This window comes from Sebastes umbrosus, chromosome 14 (assembly GCF_015220745.1).
Source record: "Sebastes umbrosus isolate fSebUmb1 chromosome 14, fSebUmb1.pri, whole genome shotgun sequence".
NCBI lineage: Eukaryota > Metazoa > Chordata > Actinopteri > Perciformes > Sebastidae > Sebastes > Sebastes umbrosus.
This window is the reverse complement of record NC_051282.1, coordinates 29,315,133-29,339,780: the sequence shown is the minus strand read 5'-3', so window position 1 is coordinate 29,339,780 and position 24,648 is coordinate 29,315,133. Positions and strand designations below refer to the sequence as shown.

Below are 24,648 nucleotides of genomic sequence, written 5' to 3'. Positions count from 1 at the left end.
GTGTCTTTTGTGTTTTTTGTCAGATGCATGTTGGTAATCTATACTTGCAGTCAAATCAAAGCACATAAAAGTCAGTTATGGTGCAAATTCCACATTTAAATCAGTCCCATTTTGACTGAAAACATATTAATTATTGTTCAGATTAGTCAAAGTGGACTGATTTGTTCTCTTCAATTGCTTATTATGACCCCTTTTCTTTGTAAATCCATGTATCCTGTTTCACAATTTGTATTATTATAAGAGCTTTAAAGGGAACGCTCATGCAGTCAAAGCTTTTTTTTGTAACCTCCAGACAAAGTAAAAAAAGGATATGCTGAATTTAAGTTTTTTTAAGTTTAAGAATGGTTTATCTCGACATTATAACACTTGTAAAGCTGAGACTGTCTGTGAGCTGTAGGTGGCAGCGCTGCCTTGTTGGGGTGAGGCTGCCGTCACTATGCCTCTCTCTTGTTTTGACCACTGGGTTGATGGTAACAAGCTCTGGGTGTCATCTGATAGGGCTGAGGGCTTTACCACATATTGCTGACTTGCAGCTCCCTGAGCATTCATAGCTTCTCCCTTCAAGTCTACCTAAATCAGACTTAAATTTGACTATTTAAATGTTATTTATATGCTATTTCCCAGATAAATGTTCTTTGAGTTGAATAAGAGCCCTTCAGATCGCTAAAGATTTGCGTCGATGCACCAGATTCAAAAGGTCCTGCTGATGCAACCGTGGCTGTTAATAGCCCTCCTGTTGCCACAGCACATCAACTAAGTGACTACTCAGCAGTCGGTGGAGAGAAAAAGACCTTGGAGCAGACCACCTAATTACACTATGTGTGGCAGCTATCCATTGCAAAACCTCCCCCAGATCCGGGGGAGTATATGAGAAAAGCCTAGGAGGCTGTTCCCAATGTGTTTACTCCCCTTCTCATTAAACAATTATCAAAACAAGTGCCGGGCACCTCCCGAGTATTCAAAACCCCCTGGCAGGTGGAGACCCATTTGGCACCTCAGCCCATTGTGTTGATGTAGCCGCAGCTATGTGAACACCGCGGGGTCGTGTAACCGCACAACACAGTTAGAGCAATACAAAGACGACTGTCCTGAAAGGAGGTAACTTTTAAACCAAAAGAGTATTTATTCCTGGTTTTCACTCTTCCTCAAAAGTGCAGATGGTGTTATACAGTTTGCAAGAGTCATTCAGAACATTTAACACATCTGAGGATAACATTCACAGTAAAATTATGTGTACCATGTTAAGAAATAATCCGCAGGCAACTCATAAATAAGATATAAAAAAATATTCTTTCAGCTGGTGGTTACGGAATCTTGCAAGGAGCTCGCCGTTCCATGAAAAGAAGTGGATCTTGGTCAGTGGAAATTTATGCCTTTACAAGTGCAGCGAACTCTGTGAAAGTAGAATGAGAGCGCCGTTAGTCGTGGACAAAATGTGAGATTCTTGTGTCATCATGGTGGGTTGGTGAGCTTATTGGACCCAAGCTCTGACCAAGACTTGTGCAGAAGTATGTGTGTGGATGTTTTAAATTGCATTGCAGATTAATCTTTCATGTCTCTCTGCTGTGTTCCGCTACTTTCCAAAGATGAGTGTGTGCTCTGCTCAGAAGAACTCTTACCATCGACTCCAATCTTGCCATCACCATCGCTGTCTCCAGCGGCGAGGAAAGCCTTGGTCTCCTTGTCGGTGAGAGCTCTGGCTCCAGCAGCGAAGTTCTGCAGGAACAGTCTGACAGGTGGACAAAAGAGCAGCAGGGGTTAAAACCATGTCACACTTAATCACTGTGCACAACGAGTATCCTTTAAAGCAGTCTGTGTGTTTGAGACCTTAAGGCAAAATAACGTAATATAATGTGGCCTTTCGTGACCTTTCTTTAGTTTTATACTTTTTTTGCAGTCCACTCATGAATAAGTATATTAATGTCCAACAAATATTTGCAATTTTTAAAACATTTTGTTTTCTTTCTTTAGCTTCTTCAGTGCAGTAAGTTGATAATTTGACCCCCGAAGCTATAAGACAAAATGTCCAAATGAGGAGAAACTGTTTTTTCTAAATACTAAACTACAGTAATATGAGATCTGGTGCATATTTTTGTGCGTCTCTCTTAAGTGTCTCTCTTACTTGAGCTCCTCCTCCTCAATGTAGGCGCTGTTGTCCTGGTCAATGATGGCGAAGGCCTTTTTCACCTCATCGGCGGACTTGCTGGCCAGGCCGCATGCCTTGAAGAAGGTCTTGTGGCTGAAGGAGTCAGCAGCTGTAACACACATATTTCAACACCATTAGCCTCCCTGACAGCCTACATACATATATACTGTATATGGACATCATTTAATTGACACTGAGAGTTCAGTGCATTGTGATCTCAGCCAATTTGTATGAGTTTTTTTATTATTAACTTTGCATTTGCAGTGAGAATTCACAATATGCAAATAATAATAATAATGAGGATGAAGTGTGTGTGTGTGTTTTCTGTTTTAGATAATGAAGCTCACCAGAGCAGCCAGCCAGGGCGGCTTTGATATCAGCATCACTGAGGAAACCAGCGAAGGCCATTTTTTTATTCTGAGGGAAGAAAGAAGACAAGGATCAGCGTTAGTATTAACATCATGAATCCCATACAGTATATGCATAATATTGCATTGCAAATATCCCTTTTCTTTTTAAAGCAATAACTGCTGATATTTAGCTTTTGGGAGCTTCTACTACTCTGAAGGCCGAACATACAGCGAGTTCAGAGGGTTTGTGTTTAAATCATCATATATCAAACATCATCTTCCAAGTATTAAACTATTCATCCTCTCGCTTCACAAGAAATGTTTTGGTAACACTTGGAAAGAATCTAGAAACATTAAAAAAGATAATCACTTGTTTGTTTTGGTATAATGAACTGCTTTAATGTGCAGCATCACCACTCATCATCATCATATATATATATATATTTTATGGGCTAAAGAGCTGCTCTTTGCCTCGGGATGTCAGCTCAGGCCTGTTCATCCCAACAGCTGCTATGACACTAAATAGATGATGCTCCCACTGAACCACAGCAACATGAAGCACTGCCACGGAGTAAACAACGCAGCTGGTGATGTCAAACGAGTCGATAGCTTTGGATGTTTTTTTTCCATCATTAAAAGAGAAAAATTGCGCAATTATGATCCACAAATGTCGATCCTTTGAAACCAAATGGCCACATGTTTTGGCCTCCTTTCCTCGTCCTGCATGTGGTCCGAGTAGTTTGTTTTTCTCCATTTCTCTCTACAGTTATAGTCCAAGGGGATCTCCTTATTCCCTTGTTCCTCCCAAGTACCAGAAGCCTTTTCTCTGCAGGGCACAACATCCAGACTCACCTTTGGGTTGCGTTGAGGGCGAGTGAAAACCAAGAAGGACTCAGGAGTGAATGCCCCCAGCACGCTCTCCATCCCTCTTATATATCCTCGAGCAACACCATTTACAGAGATTTGAGTCTCAGTATCAGGTATACCCAAGATGCATGGGTTTCGAAAAAATGTGTCTAGTAGTCTGGAGCTATTTTTAGGCGAACAAATGAGGATGCCACCATGTGTGCAGCGAGGCCTATAGCTTAGACGCGTGGAAACCTGAGCAGGGCCTCAGAAACTGCTGCTGCTGGTGAACTCATCATGTGCGGTGTTGTTTTTTAAATCTCAACATTCAAGATGTTGAAGTTTCATCTAAGAATATTAATGAAGTGGATGCGTGAGAGAGGTGATATGTAGGTCATGGGTCACATCCTCTAATTTTGTCTGTGAGAAACAAACTTAGGAGCCAAATGGTCGCATGAATGGGCTCCATGAGGACTCACTGCCAGATTTAACGGCTCTTCACTTTCTTAATGGCCTTACACATAAATCATCACTCTGAGGATATGTTAAGGTTGTAAATCTATGCGGAAGGAATGCTTAGATGCTGCATTCAAAGGTACTATTGCTTTCTATCTGCTTATATCCAACATAATAATAATTTATGATATTTTTATCTTTGATATGCATGCAGTGTTTGTGCTCAGAAGTGAATTAACTTAATTCACAGTTTATTATGAGGTCATTATGAATTGTTGGAGTCAGGCTCTTTGATTGTGAAGGGTTGGATTTGCATCACCCCGCCCTTGAAGTGGTTTCAGATGATATATAGGCCTTTACTGTATGTATCTGCTGTCCTTTCACATTCACTTAAAGTACATGCACACACACACACCATATAGTTCCATATGGTTCATGTGAATACCTCCGTGCATGCAGTGAGTCGAGTTTCAGGCCAACCCAGCGGCCAGACAGGGACAGACAGGTTGTTTGGGGCCTACAACCACCACCGGATCCCTGTCCTTAGTAGGCAATGCATCAATCATTCAGACTATTTTTTGTGCGTTTGCGTGCGTGAAGACGTGAACAAGTTGTCGACAACTCATTTTAACTCTGATTGCGCGCCATGGCACCAAAGCGCAGCTCATTAATAATGTTAAATTAACGCAGATATATAATTTTTTCCGTGTTTTTGTCAGCGACTGATGGATGTGTTTTTGTGGCCTGCTACATAACCTTTATGCAAATCTTAGACTGCTACCATTTAGCTCATTTAAACCTCATTTAAACTTCACTCATCACTCATCTCATGCAGTCAATCTCGGTTGTGTATAAATAAAATAAAGTTGTTGTTTTTTTCATATTTGTGGTGGATATTTCTACCAGTGGTCTGCAGGAATTCAGAATCCGTCCAGCAGGAGGCAGTAATGATCCTAATTATTAGGAAGGTGTGAAGATTTTTATGGGGAAGAGCCCAGAACATTTGGAGGCACATCAATTTAAAAAATGCAATTTATTTTCTCAAAAGTGGTGAAATTGGACTTTTTAATTCCCCCATCGTCACATGTTTTTAGGATATAAGCTACAACAAACCAAATGTTGGACAAAGAGTATATAAACATCAAGATTTATTTGTATAGCCCTTTACAATAACCAAAATGTACCCAAAGTGCTTCACGTTAACATCAAGAAATAACAAGAATAAAAACACAACATATCATAAAATCATAAAAAGGTACATAAAAGCATAGGGGAAATGTCACTAGTGCTATTAGGTATTAAAAGACAATCTAAATAAAAAAGTCTTGAGCTTAGATTTAAAAAGTACTAGGTCAGTGACAGTGCGTATATCAGGGAGCAAGAACTCTTTGAGAATCACCTTCGACTGGCTTCACCCAGGTATAAGTAGTTTAACAGTCTTTGTTGTAGCTGCATTTCCTTTTCTTTGTGGTAGTTTCCTTCATAATTCTGTCTAAATCTGCACAGCTTGTGACTTTTCCCCGTTGGCCGTATAGCGTATAACAAAGACAGGTTAACCTGCACTTGACCTACGTGATGACAGCCTTCCCTGCCTACTTCACAGCCATTGGATAGAAGCCAGATTTTAGAAAGGTCCTGCACTGGTTTGACTTTTGAAAACTAGAGCCGATCAAAATGTGGGACATCGTCTCAATATGTGGGACACCTGGTCATCCTAGTAGTGAATCAGAAGAGGCCTTTTCACAGCAGACATTCAGACGTGTTATTGAGCACAGGTGTTACTAATAACACTAATGATGGCTCTGCTTTATCAAGTGCTCCAGTGAGAGTGACAGTGAGCCAGCGTGCACAATACAGGACCCTGAAACAAAGCAGCTGCATAGAATGAAGCCTTCATTAATGCTTTTCTCACTGTGACAAGTCAAAATGTCTTCTGTGAAAAAGGCCTTTGTGGTTTTCCTTACCATCACATTTATCCAGTGACTCTATTATCGTATTACCAGGGCAGTGTCAGTAGTGTATAGCTGAGTCAATAGCACTCACCTTTATCCTGAATATTTATTGTTTGATACTCAGTTTTTATTCTCAAACTATAACGGTAATCGTGATTTTATGCTGCATATCTTTGTGCAAGATAATTTGGCGGAAAGTCTCTTATGATATACGCTATATCTCGTCAGTCATCTCTAACTTTTCTTATGGATGTAATCAGTGATGCAGGGACTTTATGCTCTGGAATAAGTTCATTTAAACCGCTAGATACCGTGGATGACACTATAAATACACTTAAAGCTGCAGTGCGTAGAACTGTATCTATACCATATCTATATCCTGACAGTAGTGCATGAGAGAGGTAATCTGAAAATAGTCATGTGCCTCTGTGTCCTCCAGTGTCCTCTCCTCGGATGTCCTCCGGTGTCCTCTGGTGTCCTCCGGCGTCCTCCAGTGTCCTCCGGTGCTCCTAATGGCATCAGGATTTCACAGACCGGAGGAAAACAACCAATCAGAGCTGAGCTGGAGCCTTGCCATCTCTGAGCAGCTGTCATGAGAAAGTTTGTGACCCGGCAGCCATGTTGAGATCAAGTTGAGGAAATACCAAGCACCGCCCACCAGCCGGAGCACGCTTTCTCATTTTACAGCTTAACAGTTCACTACAAGATGTTTCTGAGAACATTAGAGGAGAGAAATAGTCATTACAGTAACAGAATATTGATTCATATTTGATCAGCGCTGCCTAGTTTGACCGTTTGATTGGAGTTTGTGAGTGATTGACAGCTGCCTGTTGAATGAACAGCCAATAGGAACGCTCTCTCTCTCTGAAATGACCTGTGATTGGTCAAAGTCTCCCGTCATGGGCTAGACTTTTTAGAGGCTGAAAACAGAGCCATGAGGAGGTGCAGAAGTCTAGTTTTCTCTCAGAACACTTTAATTACAATATGCTGATAGGTAAATATAGACTGTTTGCCCAATGATGCCAAAAACATTCTGCCTACTGCAGCTTTAATTCATTGTCCAATAAAAAAAAAGAGCAGCACACAGTGATATCACATCTTAAATACATTTATTAACCCATTCCAGGAACCTGATTGATTAAAACACACGCAAAACTATAATATCCAGCTTTAACCGTCACACGTCTTTATTGTATCACATCAACGGGGAGAGCAGCAGGCAGGTAGAGAAGATCCGAGGTTTCTGGTCTTTGCATCAAACAATCTGGAAAATCAGGACTTCGAAATGAAACCCTGTTATCTTAAAATAGGGAAGGACAGCCGTGGTCAAAGACGATTATTCTGTTTACTTCAGGATGTCGTGGAACTCTGTGGGGGAGAAAAAGATTCAGTCAGAGAATCCTTAAGCACACAAGAAGTCATTGTCATACAACATTATGTTTAAATATGTTGACTAAACAAACTACAAATATACTTCTCTGCGCTGTTAAGAATGTCCCAGTAAAATAACAGTAAAGAACTGGCAGCAGGGTTGCCTTTATGTTACTGTAAAATTAACATTATTATACTGTCGCTGAAATTTACAGCTTTGTACTGTTAATGAAAAATACAGTTTTTTTTTATTAATTTCACAGTATTTTACAGTTAATTTACTGGTTAAAGATACATTATATAGCTGTTTTTTCACCTTTCTTTTACATTATCTTACTGATTTGTTTTAACGCACTATTTAGGTTGTATTTTTTTTACATACATTTGAATAAACATTATTTTTTGCCTAGATGAATAGACTTAGCAGGTTACAGACATAGGAGTCACACTAAATACAATTAAAAGCACTTGTTAGGAAAAAGGTTATAATAGACTTGTTGACACTTTTCCCAAAATGTGTGTCTCTAGCTGGCTACAAACACAGAATGCAAACCAGAACAACATGTGAATGAAGAACAATAAAGCTAATTCACTGATTTTACAATCATGTACAATGTACAAGCCTCACATGAGCAGATCAGGTCCCAGAATTAATAACATACTGCATGAAACTGTTACTGATGATACTTTAGACAGTTGATCAGCAGTAAAGTGCTTTTTTTTAAGAATGCATTATAGTTCAGTTAAAAAACGGCCTATGAGCGTATTTTAACAGGTTTTCTTTTGTATTAACAGTAAAGCACTGTTTTGAGCAATAACAGGTTAATACTGTTGAAATCCTGCTGTCAATCAACAGCAATTGTTTACAGTGTACTGTTCTTGTATGTGCTTTTTATAGACTGCAGTTTCAGCACTAATCAATGGACAGCTCCTCTGCACAGACGGCTCAGTTTCTCATCTGCTGACAGCTGTTTCCAGATGTTGTACATTCACCCACCGTCCATCCCGATCTTGCCATCTCCGTCCTTATCACCTGCAGCCATCAGAGCCTTGGTCTCGGCCACAGTCAGCTCCCTGGCCCCCGGAGAGAAGTTCTGAAGGAACAGTCTGACGGGTGCACGAAACAATATCAGAGATAAGTTCAGACTTATGTCATCGTAGACTGTATGTTTTTCTGATTCCATTTTACTTCCCCCCTCCAGGCCTTTCTGAGCCGTTTCAATTCCCCTCCCCATCATGTATTAACTGAATCCATTCAGTGCTGCTCCATTCATACAGTGACCTCTGCCTGTGGGCTATCACAAGAGAGTTACAACATAGATGAAGCACACTCACATCTGCATCCTTGCTCTATAGCCCTTAAACCACACACACACACACACACACACACACACACACACACACACACACACACACACACACACACACACTATCCTTACTTGAGCTCCTCCTCCTCAATGTATCCGCTCCTGTCTTGGTCCAGGATTCTAAACACTTTATTACTATCCGCCTCAGACGAGCCGGTCAGGCCCACTTGTGCAAAGAAGGACTTGAAGTTGAATGTGCCTGGAGCTGCATGTAGAGAGAGAGAGAGAGAGACATACGAAGAGAGCAAGAGAGAGTCAGCCAGATGTGCGAGTGAGGAGGTCAATCGCAGAATGACGAGAAAGCAAGAAAGGCAAAGGGCCTGAATAGAGATGTCGCATTTACTCATTCGCTCAGATGACTTTCATTCTTCAACCGATGACATTTACCAATATACACCCTGTAGCGCATCACGGTCTTATACCATCATAGGCTGTGTCATTATGCCATTGAAACAGTCAAAGCACACTGGATATTGCCCACGGGGTCGAATGCAAACCTAAATGTTAAAAGCCCTTCATTTATCAAGCTGTCCAGAGTGGAGATTCTCATCTAGGATGAGTTACCTTCAAGCACTCCACAATGATTTGCTGAATAAGACTTGCAGCCGAAATTATAAGATTTACACTCTGATTTAATAATCTTATAATAAAGGAGGAGAATCTTTAGAAATGTATCGCTAACCCTCATAAAACACTTTAGTTTTCCATCACTTCTCAAAATAAATCATAGAAAAACTACCTCCTTTTATTGGTACATGCAAAAACAGATGTTATTTTGCCTGAGCCACTGCTTACAGGGGGGGTTTCTTGAACAAAGGGCATATAAGCGCTGACATTTGGTTTTCGTCTGAGGGGCTGAGCTGCATCTGCCTTGTCATGCAAACATAATTGCTGGAGATAAATGATTAAGTGCTTTGGGATGCGAGGGCGGTATAGCTTGGTCCTCTCTGTGTGAATGACAACAACGTAAACACTTTGGTATCTGGGTGGCGACTGCTCTCCTGCCACATGGCTGCCTGGTTACCTGCAGGTCCCCACTGTGAACCACACATGCAGGTATCCCTGGTGGGACTGGGAGGGTGGGTTTAACACCGCCTGTCTGTCTCTCTCTGCAATATCGTGCTTTTATATTCACTTACTGTAAAGTCTGTGTCCTTGTGTTAATCATTACACGCTTGTGTGTCTCCCTGCAGCGTGCAAGCGTGCGTGTGCCGTCTGACTCACCTTGACAAGCCTGGACCGCAGCCCTGATGTCCTCGTCGCTCAGCATCCCTGCAAATGCCATGGTCCTTTGTAGCTGCCTGAGGGGTGCAAACACACACACACACACACACACACACACACACACACACACACACACACACACATGCACGGAGGGAATGCAAAGTGACAGTAAATGAAACTGGTGCAGGTGTTTACTGCTGTCAGATAACAGTCTCTGTCAGATACAAACTTGTGGATGGATTATTCCTCTGTGGGTATCCTTCAGATACATCAGCACTGTCAAAAAAACAAGGTGCTGAGTTGTACCTTTTATCAGAAGGGCTGTGCCATTTTGACAGTGAGGTACAAGCAGATTAACAACAGATATAACTCTGTATTGTTTTCTCAGAGAGAGAAACTGATATATTTCATCATATTACATGGTTTAAATCATGAAAATAATCCAAGCTATGTTTCACAAAATGAAAGAGAAAGTTTTTGGAACTTAAAGGTGCAAACACAAAGAGGGCTGAACATCCAATTTCTTTTATTTCCCCCTCTTTTAAAGCTAAAATAATTGAGATGCTTCAAGGCACAAACGCATACAGAGAACGGCCAGCCATCATCACACAAACATTGTTGTCGTGCACATGAATTTGCAAAAAAGCTTGGGTACTCACCGTGCTTCACCTCTCCGAGTCTGTGATGTGCAGAGCTCTGCTTCCTCTTTGCTTTGTGCGTGTATAAGCCACAAACACTCTCTTGCAGCTTCGTGATCCGGAGTGCAAGAAAGCAACCTGACGTATCTGTCCTCAAAGCCAGGGAGATTTCCCCCACGCCACAGAGAGCCTCCTCCTCCTTCATCAGTTAATCAGAGCAGATCATTTTTCCCACTCATATTGTTGTGCAAACTTGCAGGCATAAGAAAAAATACAGTAAAAAATAATGACACTCCAATATGATAATCATAAAAATATAATGTATTTTTACTATTGAAAATTTTCATAAAATGTTCATCTTACTTCTGCTTTTACAACTAATGCTGTTACTACAGTTTGTATTAATATTAATATTAATAAGGAATAATAATATAAAAAACAGAAGCAGGTGGAGGAAATGCAACATTTTTCAGTGCATGAGATGAATGAGATAATTATAAAATTAGCAATTAAAATGTAATAAAGCCACTGTAAACACATGAATATGCAACTGTCATATTGTAAGTCTTAGCTATATATAATAAAAGGGGAAATATGTGGGTTTGTCTTGTTAACAAGCATACACAGAGCATTACAGTAATTACATCTGGTGATCTTTATTGAGGTTTTACCACACCTCGTAAAAAATCTGTTATCTTCTGCTACGGCTTGAAAGTCATTAAAACAACATTATGTATAGGAAAACTTACAATTATATAGAGGTATGGCTTTATCAATAACAAATTGAAAAAATAGAGTTTAATTTTGTTTGTTTTGCTATAAGTATTTAATAATGTTCATTCATGTGAAATCACAAGAAAGAAAATTAAGTAATAGACCATGATGCTTAAGCCAGCATCAGTGCACCTGCCAAATTACCCTGTCCACCTATTATATAATGCTGCTTGGCAGTTTATGGTTGGCCGTAAATCCCCAAATAAACATTTATTATCGTCAAGTCATCTCTCTGAATCATTATTGCGTGCCTCACATGGTTGGCAAGTGACTGGATGTAAAAAAGAAAAGCTTCAGCTTTGATACAAAGCCCAACACATCACCGGGTAAGAGCTGCCCAGCCTGCAGGAGCTGTACACCCAGCGGTGCCGCAGGAAGTCCCTGAGGGTCATTAAGGACAACACACGCCTGTTGTCCCTCCTGTCCTCTGGTAGAAGATACAGGACCCCTAGGACTCTCATCAGCAGACTGAGGAGCAGTTTTTTCCCCCAGGCCATCAGACCTTTAAATATACAATTCATACGACACCTTCTCACACAAAAATATATCTTATACTGTATATACTGTATATGTTCTTAATATGCCCTTGTACAAAGTATTTCCTTTCATAATTGTAATATAACTTATTATTTTTAATGGAGCTTCCCAGCAAAAAGCATTTCACACGATTATACCTGTATAACCGGCGTGACAATAAACATCTTGAATCTTTTTTTTCTTCTGTAATGTTTTTTGTATATATTTCATTGTTTTTATTGCATTGTTTTCCACTGTTTGGTTTGGTTTTTCTGCACATTTTGTGTACTTCTTGTTGTTTAACTTTTGTTGTATTTTTAGAACTTTGTTAGTTTAGATCTTCCTTTTTGTTATTATTTTTTTTTCTCCTGGGGTTGGTGGGGGGGTCCTTTGTATGAGCCTGTGGCTTCTTGACCTCTCCTGACACATTTCTTTTTTTTTTTTTTTTCATTGACTGGATTTCGTGCAGTTTTATCATTTATAAATGAAATAAAATTGTTTGTCAGGTTTATTGGTGATGATTTCATATTTCTTTTCTTTTTTTCCCCCTCCTGATATTGGAGACTCAAGGTCCACTTACAATCTTTTACTGGAGCTTTTAACTACATCGTACAGTCAATATAGCTCAGTTTGTTCCCTACTTGGGTCACATAATGACAGCTGTGGCTTCTTGACCTCTCCTGACACATTTTTATTTATTTTTTTCCATTGACTGGATTTTGTGCAGTTTTATATATGTGCAAATAAAAAAATAAAAAAATAATAAAAATCTTGAATCTTGAAGCACTGGATTTACATGACTGATAATAAAGCTCGAAGCTGATTGGCTCTGCGTGTCTACCGCTGGAGCTATCCTTCGCTGTGATTGGCCGGATCACCTGTCAATCATTTGAGGATTTACGCCTCATTCCATGCTGTGACGTCGTACAGGAACAACATGGCGGAGTGGAGAGGAGCTGCTGCTTCATGATCGATTAATCTCTATTTATCTGTGTTCTAATCAATAACACTAAGACTACAGACACTAAATATGATATGTCGTGAGAGGTGAAGCCTCCTTCTGTCTCCATGGACACCGGAACACGACGTTTGACGGCTGTGTTTGCTGTCGTCAGCTGAAACTGAGTTAGCATCGAGATGCTAGCTGAAGCTAACAGACAGTAGCTAGCTGACGGTCAACATGCTGCTTTATGACGTCACACTGGTGATTCAAACTCGCGGTTTAGATTCAAATCAGACGTTTAGTGTTTAGGAAGACGATTCTAAGTTAGTGCAGTGATCTGAGGTGAGCTGGGAGGATGAAGAGCCGTGATGGAGGAGGAGTGTTGTTGCTGCTGCTGTCGGTGTTCCTGCTGTCTGAAGGAGCTCCTCTCCAGGATCCTCACAAACCAGGTGAGACAGATCATAACACACAGCTGTAATACTACTCCTCCTGTCTGTCCAGCTGCTGAAATAGCAGATGTTTCTGTCTGAGGAAGCTGCTGCTAATCAGCAGCTAAAAGCTAACAACACAGCAGCCTGGCTGCATTTCATGCTAACCAGTGAAGACTGTTATTACTAGTGTATATGTATATGCATACCTGTACTAACTGACTATTAGTTATTTGATAACACAGATAAGATAAGATAAGATGAACCTTTATTAATCCCTGGAGGGAAATTCAGGTGTCAAAGCAGCAACATCAGCAAACAGAGAACAGAAATGCAGGTGTCAAAAGTGTGTTTATATCATGTTTATTTTTGTTTATAGCTTATTTTGTATATTGGTAGATTTTTTTTTTTTTTATTATAACCTCTTTATCTATTCTTTTGTTATTATACTGCTTACTTGAACCAACAAAACAAAAGCAAATTCCTTGTGTATACCTCTTACACCTGGCTATAAACACCATCTGATTCTGATTCTGAAAGCAGCAGCATCAGCAAACAGAGTGAAACACAGGAGAGGTAAAGGTATACAAAAATTATAAAAACAATAAATAGATATATAAAAGATACACCATGCATACCTGTACTAACTGACTATTAGTTATTTGATAACACAGATAAGATAAGATAAGATGAACCTTTATTAATCCCTGGAGGGAAATTCAGGTGTCAAAGCAGCAAACATCAGCAAACAGAGAGCAGAAATTCAGGTGTCAAAAGTGTGTTTATATCATGTTTATTTTTGTTTATAGCTTATTTTGTATATTGTATATTGGTAGAATTTTTTTTTTTATTATTCTAACCTTTTTATCTATTATTTTGTTATTATACTGCTTACTTGCACCAACAAAACCAAATTCCTAGTGTTTATCTCTTACACCTGGCAATAAACACAATTCTGATTTTCAAGTTCAAGTTTAGTTTATTGATCACATACACATTGAGATGGCAGTGAGATTCTTTGTTCCGGTTTGTTTATCTCTCATCCGTGTATAATAGACAATCAATCGATCTCTCAATCAATTGAATAACAATAATGAATTATTTGGATTCTGATTCTGAAAGCAGCAACATCAGCGAACATCAGCAAATCCAGTGCTTTAAATCAAAGATAAGATAAGATAAGATGAATCTTTATTAATCCCTGGAGGGAAATTCAGGTGTCAAGCAGCAACATCAGCAAACAGAGTGAAACACAGGAGAGGTAAAGGTATACAAACATTATAAAAACAATAATAGAGATATAAAAGATACAGAGTGAATGGGGGAACATAATGTGTACAGTCTGTCAATAAATAACAACACAGCAGCCTGTCTGCTGCATTTGCATTTTTTTAATTTTTTTATTTTATTTAAAAGATACCATGTTCAAGTTCAGGTTTCAAGTTCAAGTTTAGTTTATTGATCACATACACATTGAGATGGCTGTGAGATTCTTTGTTCCTGTTTGTTACTCTCTCATCCTTGTACAGTTTAAAACATAAATGTCACCATTTGATGCACCGTACCAGATTATAGCTTTAAACTAATTCACATCTGTAGTCCCTATTCACATCTGTAGTTCACATCTGTAGTCCCTATTCAAATCTGTAGTCCCTATTCACATCTGTAGTCCCTATTCACATCTGTAGTTCACATCTGTAGTCCCTATTCATATCTGCAGTCCCTACTCACATCTGTAGTCCCTATTCACATCTGTAGTTCACATCTGTAGTCCCTATTTGATAACACAGTTAAGATGATAGCATTTCTGTCTATATGGACTGGTGGATCTTTTAATAATGCTTATAATAGAAAGTCAAAGCAGGTCATTGAAACTTTACTAAAAGCAAACTGGTAAACACAAACATTACACTTTTTCCTCTACCAGAACACATAAAATAATACTTAAAGGTCCCATACTATAAAAAAGGGAGATTTTCATGTTTGTTTTTTTTATTATAAAGCAGGCTTAAGTGCTATAGAAATACTGTGAAAGTATTGAAACACTCAATCCACAGGGAAATACACACAGCCCGTATTCAGAAACTCTGCATTTGAAACAAACTGTCAGGATTTCTGTCCATTTGTGATGTCACAAATAAACAATATTTAGACCCTTTACACAGATTTAAACGTAAACACTCTAAATATGTCCCAGTTTATTTCCTGTTAGCAGTGTATGTGAATGTCATCAGCTGACAGGAAGTACACATGGACCCAAGCTGTTGCCTAGCAACACAATTCCGTTGCAATTCCGTCGAAATGCGCTAAAACGGAGCGTTTAAGACAGAGGGTAAATACAGGCATATTCAAGCTGACAGTATTGATGAAAATAAAGTTTTTTTTTTAACATTATAGCATGTAAACACGTTCTAGTAGAAACACAAAATACAATTATGAACCTGAAAATGAGCATGATATGGGACCATTTGGAAAATGCATGATTTTAACAGTTATGTTTTCAAGGTTAGGAATATGCTTGAACATTTTTGGTTTAGGTACCCTGAAAGTGCTTGAATTTTACTCTTAAAAGCTGTATGAACCCTCTACTCATTAACCTAGTTTAATTGTTTCTGATTGATGTTTAACACAAATGAATTAACCTCCAGGTAGCTGCGATGTGTCTGAGTTAATATAGTACAGCCTATTGCACCTGCAGGTACCGAGATGTTAATCAGTCAGTGGGGTTGGTCCAGTCATTGACATTTAACCAAGTTTATGGGACAATAGAGTGGATGCTGGCCTACCAGCATGGAAACGCTGTTTCTTGTTTTGAAGTGAACCTTGAATCACCTCTTTTATGTGGATTATAGTGTCTTCATCACAGGTTGTGTCACGGGTGAGATCATTTGATTATTGAAGGATGAATCAAAGTGCATAGGCCAGTGTGATAAAAAAACTTCCCATTGATTAAGAGAATCAAACTCATGTTCGTGACAGAATTACAGAACCAGGAGGAAATCGATTGTATGAAAACAATTCAAATCCAGCTGTTTTACTTGGGACGCTATGTGACATTACCGGCTTCGTCCGAAATCACATACTATGCACTGCATTCTCAATATGTGTACTATCGTTCAACATACTTTTGTGTGAATAAACAGTAGTATGTATCTTTTCGGACACACCTAGCAGTAATTTACGTCGCCACTTCCTGAGAGCCTCCTTGCCGGTTGGAGACGTGTAACCATGGTAACCTGTGCCAACCTCATGTGACCCAAACAACAGTTTGTGAGAATCAAATTCTGATTAATTTAAAAAATATATTAACGCCTAGCAAAGTGGAATCTTATACTTACAGTTAAATTGAAGCGTTATTGATGTTACAGAGCTGTCCGTCAACAAAATATTTCACATACTGTTTTAGCGTACTAAATAGCATGTTAGTATGGAATTTGTGACACAACCTCAGTTTTGTAATGGATAATGGACCAACAGAAAACAAATTTATGACAATTACATTTTGATGACAATTTAATCATTAATGTTTTTCATAATGTTAAAAAAAAATAAAAATATTTGGTCGTTACAGCTTCTCAAAGATTATTTTGGTTTCCTTCATTTTACCACATTGTAAATTGAATGCTTTTAAAATATTTTCACTGTTTTCCAGACAAAACTTTGATTCATCAAGAAATGGTACACTAATTCAAGATGAATAAACTACAAAAATAATCACTTGTTGCAACCCTTATGTCAATACGTCATTTTTGCAGCTTCTCAGAGCAAGAGGCTCAGTCTGTCAACCTGTTTCCTCGTGAGAAATGAATAGATGCAGGCGAGATTATGCTCTAGTGAGGGTCGGTAATGTGTAACCATAACACATTCCGATCTTATCAGCACCAGTCAATGATTAGCAGCAGCGTTGTATGCTTATTACACTACAGCTTACAGGAAAGTCATGTTGCAATATGCTTTTTTATGTTTTTATTACACAGCAACCTGTTCTTTGCCCCACTTCCCCATCTTCATTTTCCAGTGCATGAAGATGTGTTAGAGTAATGCTTGATTTTTTAAAGTTTTGATTTAGTTCTCGGGTTGTGGGTGAGATCACATGTAGAACAATAACTGGAAAGTCACTTGCAAAGCCGGTCTTCAAGTGACGTGCTGTGTTTACACACATCAAACATGGGTAACGGTAGATAGGTAAGCTTTAACGGAAGTGTCAATGTTTTAACTGGTCATGGTGGACATTGGCCTTAACCTTCCACTACATTGCTCAGTGATAACTTGGTTACCACCCAAGGCTGTAGGGGATGCTGCTTTTACAAGAATTGCACTATTGACCAGTCTATAAAGTGGAAATAAATGATAATAAATAAATATAAATATGTACAGTCTGTCGATAAATATAAATACATACAGTCTGTCAATAAATACAAATATCAGCAGTCTAAATATAAATAGTGGAAATATTTCTAATTTCTAATTGAAAATGACAGAACTAATGGATTCTTACAAGAGCAGCCATAAGTATTGGCTCGTCATTTGATCAATGAGGCTTCTTATCTTAGCAGCCAGACAAATCTCAGCGAAACCCAAACATGTCAGCCAGACGATGCCATCCCTCATCCTGCACACAACAGAAAGTACAGACACATCATCCACTGTTGTGCACACTGGTGGGTGAAATTTGCAAAAATGGGTCAGCTCCTCCTCTGCGTGAATGCCTACTGAAATATGCAGTGGAACCGAAATAAGACCTGGCAGCTCCCTGCCGTATTGGTCCCAAAAACCAGTTGAGTCATTTGGTGGGGCCTGCCAAGTCATAATATGAACCCATGACTCAGATAAGGCCTAACCGAGGAGAAGTGATCCCATGTAGAGCTGCCGTGACCCGGCTCCTGTTTGGTCCTATCTGACTGCTGCTGCAGCCTCTCTGGGAGTCCTGCACGGCCGGGAACCCTGTTGCTCTGCCCGAACAGACGGGCGGTGTGTTTGTATCTAAAAGCTGCCTGCAGTTACAGCCAATGTTTTTTACAGGATTGTTGTGAAGTTAAGCTTTATTAAAGCCAATTGGAATCCTCTCTCCCAGTGACAAATACTCATTTTGTAAGCTATAATTGTCGCATTTGTGAAAAATGGGCACGTATTTTGGATCTGACTGCAACAGGGCTATTCAATTTTGGTTTATCATAAGCTTCTTCATGATGTTGCAAAAATCTTGGCAGTCTAGATTTATGAAACATGTGTTTCATATCAGACGACATGGTATCAGTATGATAGTGGCTTGATCTGATGGACGTATAGTTTTAGAAAAAAACTCCATCTTCTGCGTGGCATCGTGGAAGACCCCAGTCAGAGGTTTCCCCCTCTCAGTCTGAGGCTGTGGTTGGTACCAACCTGGGTGTGGTGGTGGGGAGAGTGGGATGTTGCGTGACATGGCAACAGTACAGTAATGCAGTAGATATTGTTTCTTGTTGTAAATGTTTATTGAGGTTTGACTTTTACCTAAACTGTAAAGTATCCGTTGCTCTGTAACTCACCTGTTCAATTAGCAAAGGTCCAAAATGAGATTTAGACGAATTAATTTTGATTTATTAATGCACGCTAAGCTAAGCTACTGCCTATGACTCTCATTGAAGATTCAGATTAATTTCTCTTCACGTGAAAGCATTTTCTGCACACAACCTTTTTTCACCTACTGTGACATTCCCTCCAGACATTGTTAATTCCTCTGTGTTGCACCCTGCATATATTTTCCTCTTCTTGTGCTGCTGTGTTTGTGTCATTTGTTGTAGTGTAAATATTGTGTAGTCTGTGGTTTTAATCGATGCATGTTAAGCAGATTCAGTCTTTTAGGTTGGGCTGTGTCAGCTTTCAGTTCTCCAACGGTTTTTGGCAATGCAGTGTCAGATATTTAGTGTCAGTTATCTGTAAACGTTGTCGAGCAACTGTGGGCTCATCTGGAGGTAATACAACAAAACTATTCAACCATCTTAAAAGAAAGCACCCGAAAGAATATGCCGACAGTCCTTCACTCCGGGCGGCTCAGCCTCTCTTGTCAGCATCCCACCAGACAAAAACAAAACAGTTATCATTAAACTCAGGTTTTAATCTGCATTTTGAAATCATAGGCAATTTAATGTCTGACTGTAGTCCAGTGGTGCTGTTAAAGCCTCTGAACACCCACACAGGTGTGTTCAGTTATTCTGGCTGATTAGACCTCTGCTCAGGTTGAAGGCCATAAAGGTGTAATTTGTCCCTCCCCAACAGCTTCAACAAAGCTAACACGAGACTCAGGTGATGACGACAGTCCGGAGTAGAGGTCTAATCAGACAGATTAACTGAAAACACCTGTGTGTGCACACAGAGGCTTTAAAATAAAACTGTGAAACACCGGTTTCGTCCAAAATCACATACTGTGTACTACATACTCAATATGTGTACCATCGTTCAACATACTGTTGTGTGAATAAACAACAGTATGTATGAGCAGTAATTTACGTCGTCACTTCCTGTGAGCCTCCTCGCAGGTTGGAGATTTGTAACCATGGTAACCCGTTCCAGTCTCATGTAACCAGAACAATGGTTTGTGAGAATCAAAGTCTGAATTAATTTAAAATATATATTACGCCTAGCAAAGTGAAACCTTATACTTACACTTAAATTAAAGTGTTATTGGTTTTACAGAGCCGTCCGTCAACGACCATTATGAATGTAACTGCCGCATTGCTTTGTGGGATATTTATTCCGCCGTTGCAAACTGTAATATTCACTGGAAATAGTATGCAATTTGCGTACTCTTGGTTCCATACTAAGGTTTCAAAATTGAGTAAAAAGATTGCAGTTTAGATTGTGGATCGTTATTGCGATTACATAGATTGTGGTGATATTTTTTGGCCAGATTGCCCACCCCTAGCCCATATAAGACTTAACAAGGCCCATCACCTCCCTTCTGATGTCGATGTGCAACACTTTAATTTAACAGTTGTATGTACTCAAATCCATTAAGAGCTACATCCACGAGGCCTGCGTCCTCACGATGGACCCATTTAATCTTTCATTCCTCTTCTCATCAATATTTCAGACACATTTTCTCTCTTGCAGTCTTTAGCACAGAGGAGAGATTTGTGCACGTAATCCTGTGGAAGCATAAATCACTTACAAAATGGTGTTTCAGCCAGGTATTTAAATCATTTACAGCTTGCATCACAGTATTCCTTCTCCTTTTACTTGTCCTAAATGCCAGGTTACCTGTAGTGTGAGCGGGATCTAGAGTCGTAATGTTGTGATGTTATTTTGATCATGAGTAAAGAGACCAGATTGAGCAATCCTGTCTATTTTTGTTGGTGATAGCTTGGCGTACTGCGGTAGAGACATGAAATGAATCTCAGTCATGGCTGACATGTTGGATCATATCTAATGCTCCCCAGGGAGATAAAGTGATTGCTGCTCAACTCATCTGCCCCCTGATGATTGTAGTAAGATCACTGCTCAACCTGTTGTTAGACTACCTTTATTTATGAATTGGGGAAGGCTGCCAGATTAATTAATTTGGTTTATTCTGAGGCAAGGGTTTGGCTGAAGTGACTCGATAAATGAATAAATGTCATTAAATTTAGGAAAAAATAATATTACAAATAAATGTAGCCATTAATTAATTGATAAAATGTGACATATATTGATATTTCTGTTTTTTATTTACTTCTTTATTTATTTATCTTTGTATTTTTCCCCTGTAACCCTTAACAATATGGTCATTGGTTTAGGCCATGTCAATGTGGATAAATCTAAAAGCATCGTTTAAATGTAAAAACAACATGCATCCACATTTTCAGGGAGATCTCTGCACACTGAAACGCCAAAAAGGTAGAAAAATAGCTAAATCTTTCACCTCTTTCCCTTGACAAACAACATTATGCATCACAGCCTTCATCTGGTAGCGAGGGTGACAGACACATCCCCGTTTCTCTGCTCGCTTCCTTCTTGCAATGTTTCAAGAAGGCAGAACACAGTTTAGATGTTCTCATTGACATTCAGTCGGCTTTCCATTTCTTTTGACATCTGCATTCATATTGAATAGATTTATCAGGAAGTGTAGCTCGGGATAACAATAATTCCTGCTGTGCTGCTGCACTGAGAGGATTGTTCAGTTCACAATTTTATGCTTGTGTAATCCTCTAACAACCTCAATATAAAAACAGATTAATGATGACACATGTATCGTGGGATAAGCTACTCAAAGAGTTTTGGAGACGATTTTTTTCAACATTGCAGGGCTTAGACTGATACCGATACCCAGGCTTTGGGTATCGGCCGATACAGAGTACCGATCCGATACCAGTCTTTAATTAATAAGCTGTATGGCTCACTGTGTGGAAGTCACTGTTCTTTTATGTGTACGGCAACATCAGGCTGGACTTAAACATTGTTTTCTTAGCTTTTTATACAGCAAAATGTAACAAATAAATATATATATATTTTTTTATTTATACAAATTTAATTTGTATTTATTATTAAAATAATAAATTGTACACCATTAACTTGGAAAAAAATCTTCAAAATAAACAGAATTTGTATTAATTATTAAAATAATAAATCGTACACCAGCAACTTGGTAAAAAAAAAAAATCTAAAATTTACAGTAATTACAATTCAAGTGTAAACCTTTTTAATGCAGCAAAAAAAATGTCATCTGATTTCATTGATTTCATTGATCCCATCTGGAAAAGCATAGTTTGTATATTGAAAAAAAATTCTAAATGGACTCCAACATTTTCAGACTTTTATTGTCATACTCAAGTCTGTTGTTTTTCTCCTTCATGTGCTGATGTAAAACCAACTAGAAGTAGATTTGTAGTCTGGATGTTGGATGTATTCAGCACCCGCCTTCATCTGTCAAGAATCTGTAGTTCAGCAGAAGGAGACTCGGTAGGTGTTGCTTCTCCCTCTAGCAGACAGGATGTACCTGACAAGCTCCAACCAGTGGGAGACAGAATAAACACAGGAGGGAAAATGGGGACACAACACTCACTCACTCACACACGCGCATGCGCACGCACACACACACGCACACACACACACACACACACACACACACACACACACACACACACACACACACACACACATCACGCCAGTTTGGATGTAGCACTGAGATTATGTTTACATTCATTACAATGTGATACGACATAATGAAAGCACAAAATAAACAAATCAAACAAATTGTGTGCACTCGCATTCGGCGAGATTCACGGGCGACAATCCAACACCGTTTCTGGCTGACACGGAACAAAAGTGACATCCGCAAAAATACATGCCAGCTTCAAGTGGAAGGGATTGACTTGACCGTCGTCTGACTGTTCACTCACATGCAGCAGTCGTGACTACAACAGACAACAGTGGCTGGCACTCACACCTTTCAAATGAGCAGTGACATTTGTTGCACGTGAATACGAGGTGGTGAAAGAACGCGGTGACAAGCTCACACTCGCTGCCAACAAAAGAAACAATAAAAATCTGTTATAAATCTCTTTGCTTGCTGCCTACTTCAGCACACTGTTATTTCCTGTGATAGCACAAGTTTTTATGCTACACAGGCTGGAATGAATCGGGCCTCTATTTAATGTGTTTTTTAAGCAGTCTCCAGAACAACGATGTCGGTTGCACTAAATTGGAAAGCCTCAGCTGTGTGAGTGTTGGTCAGCATCAGTGTTAGTGAGAGAGCAGCAGCTGAGCAGCGCAGTGGGTGGGTTGCAAGGCTGCTGTCAGCCTTGACACTCGAACTGCTGGGCCAGCAGCATCCTCACCGGCGCAGACTTAACACCTGCTGTCACCACCGCTGCACCATCAGCTGCTTATCGGCCAGAGGAAACCCCCACAACTGTCTGCTTGAATGGCTGATGAGGGGTAGAGGTTGGGCGGACTGGTCTGGAGAGTCACAACTGTCACGTCATGTTGCATGCAGAAATTGTAAACCTTAAGAAAATCCACTGCTGTCACGCTCAGTGTTACACTGCAGTGGAGTTGCTAGTGAAAGATTTAAGAGCACTGTGCAGTTTATTTTGGTTGTTGAGCTTAAAGTACCTTTGTTGTGGGTGGATTTAGAAGAGGAGCCAGTACACCCCTGGTGCGTGGTATCACTGTCAAACACACTTATGTTTATGCTTGTACCAAAGCTTTCAGGTGCCAACTCGTATTCTCTTCTAAATTAATTTTGAAGCACAGCTATGAATGTGAATAATTCAGCATAGTTTTACAGCTGTTTTTTTTTGCTCATTTCAGGTGGAAGCACAGGGGACACGCTGTCTGTCTCTCTCTACCTGTCCCTGGTGGTGTCACTGACGGCACTCGTGTCCTTGGTGGTGCTGCTGGTGAACTGTGTGACCTGCTGCAAGGAAAGGGAGATCAACTTCAAGGTGAGAGTCGTGGCGGGCAGGTAGCCAGACGGACACAGCTCCACCTGCTCCCATGCAGGCCACACCTAATGAATACATGGAGTGTAGTGGACAGGATCTGTGAACTCTGCTGTGAAAGATATGCACTGCAGTATTGTGTTGTAGCATCACACCAAGCCTGTTTTCATCCACTCTGTTTTTGTTGGCGCAGGAGTTTGAGGACCACTTTGACGATGAGATTGACTTCACTCCACCGGCGGAGGACACACCTTCTATGCAGTCCCCAGCCGAGGTGTACACCCTCGCTGTGTCCCCCGTGGCCCTACCTGGACCCCCACACCTCCAACCTCCCGTCCGCATCACAGGTCAGACACATGCACACGCACAGACAAATAGATGTATAATGTTTTTGAATGGCTGTGTTTCTGTCGCAGTTCTTTTTAGTGTCTATTTTTAGATTTCCCTTCAAGCCCTTCTAAAACATTTTTCCGACGTGACCTGACGTAGGTTTCTGCAGGATGACGCCGCTACATGTACAGTATATATACACCCTTATAGTCAGTGTATTAACGTTACATACAATAACTGAGATGAGGGTCGGCACGCTCCCAGTTTGGAGAAGCAGACAGGAGTACCGACACTGAAGCTAAGCAACGTACTGCTGTGTGGACGCCACGTTAGTTTGGATCCAAAAGTCACACAATAACACAAACAAACTAACCGATCAATGCAGCTGTAGACCAGCAGCTCCTGTGTTCTGCAAGGTAAAAATGACTGTTTTTGTGAATGTGGTCTGGTAGCTTTGAAGACTGCGATATAACTGCTTCAGTTCCCTGTCGGAAAGGGCTGTCTGATTGAAACTTATATCGCTCTCTTCAAAGCCACCAGACTACCTGCACAAAGCAGTAATTTTAACTTGCAGAGTATACATACTACTAAACTAACCCATTCAGTTATTTCCATACCTTGCACAGCTAACTTTGACTCAGCTATTGCTAGTGTTCACATTATTCATAACCTTATTGATTATCTTCAATTAGCTTACTTTGGTAACCTACGTCACTGCTCTTTGCAACGGCTGAGTGGGCATTTCTATTTTAAAAAATAGGAACAGAATGCAGGTGGACCCGCCCTTTATGCTACATATTTAGGAGAATATTTGAAATATTGGTGTATTTTTTGTGAGCTCATTGTCATATGCCTTTTATCATGTAATTGTGTCATTCTACAAGAAAAACTCATCTGATTGGGATCTTAA

The 24,648-nt window shown here is 39.8% G+C and overlaps 3 protein-coding genes across 3 annotated transcripts in view; 1 reads left to right on the top strand and 2 right to left on the bottom strand.

The window, feature by feature from the left end:
• Nucleotides 1–1,099: 1,099 nt before the first annotated feature.
• LOC119501527 (parvalbumin beta-like) lies at nt 1,100–3,495 on the bottom strand. The gene is made up of 5 exons (XM_037791947.1): nt 3,349–3,495; nt 2,494–2,563; nt 2,123–2,255; nt 1,620–1,729; nt 1,100–1,393 (listed from the first exon to the last, which is right to left on the bottom strand). Exons 1-5 carry the CDS (start codon nt 3,418–3,420, stop codon nt 1,368–1,370), a joined length of 411 nt encoding a protein of 136 aa, XP_037647875.1. The 5' UTR covers nt 3,421–3,495; the 3' UTR covers nt 1,100–1,367.
• A 3,347-nt stretch (nt 3,496–6,842) lies between these two features.
• pvalb5 (parvalbumin 5) lies at nt 6,843–10,488 on the bottom strand. The gene is made up of 5 exons (XM_037791950.1): nt 10,372–10,488; nt 9,713–9,789; nt 8,561–8,693; nt 8,119–8,228; nt 6,843–7,118 (listed from the first exon to the last, which is right to left on the bottom strand). Exons 2-5 carry the CDS (start codon nt 9,771–9,773, stop codon nt 7,096–7,098), a joined length of 327 nt encoding a protein of 108 aa, XP_037647878.1. The 5' UTR covers nt 9,774–9,789; nt 10,372–10,488; the 3' UTR covers nt 6,843–7,095.
• A 2,070-nt stretch (nt 10,489–12,558) lies between these two features.
• lmtk2 (lemur tyrosine kinase 2) overlaps nt 12,559–24,648 on the top strand; it is a 30,310-nt gene continuing 18,220 nt past the window's right edge. Inside the window, exons 1-3 of the mRNA XM_037792406.1 lie at nt 12,559–13,032; nt 23,278–23,411; nt 23,602–23,755. Coding sequence (XP_037648334.1) covers nt 12,939–13,032; nt 23,278–23,411; nt 23,602–23,755 — 382 coding nt within the window. The 5' untranslated portion in view covers nt 12,559–12,938. The remainder of the gene's footprint in view (nt 13,033–23,277; nt 23,412–23,601; nt 23,756–24,648) is intronic.

Coding starts and splice junctions, on each gene's coding strand:
- LOC119501527 (XM_037791947.1), bottom strand. CDS start 3,420: ATGGAGAGCGTGCTGGGGGCATTCACTCCTGAGTCCTTCTTGGTTTTC. Junction 2,564..3,348: donor GCCCTCAACGCAACCCAAAG/GTGAGTCTGGAT, acceptor TTCTTCCCTCAG/AATAAAAAAATGGCCTTCGC. Junction 1,730..2,122: donor ATTGAGGAGGAGGAGCTCAA/GTAAGAGAGACA, acceptor TCCACCTGTCAG/ACTGTTCCTGCAGAACTTCG.
- pvalb5 (XM_037791950.1), bottom strand. CDS start 9,773: ATGGCATTTGCAGGGATGCTGAGCGACGAGGACATCAGGGCTGCGGTC. Junction 8,694..9,712: donor TGCGGTCCAGGCTTGTCAAG/GTGAGTCAGACG, acceptor CTCTACATGCAG/CTCCAGGCACATTCAACTTC. Junction 8,229..8,560: donor ATTGAGGAGGAGGAGCTCAA/GTAAGGATAGTG, acceptor TGCACCCGTCAG/ACTGTTCCTTCAGAACTTCT.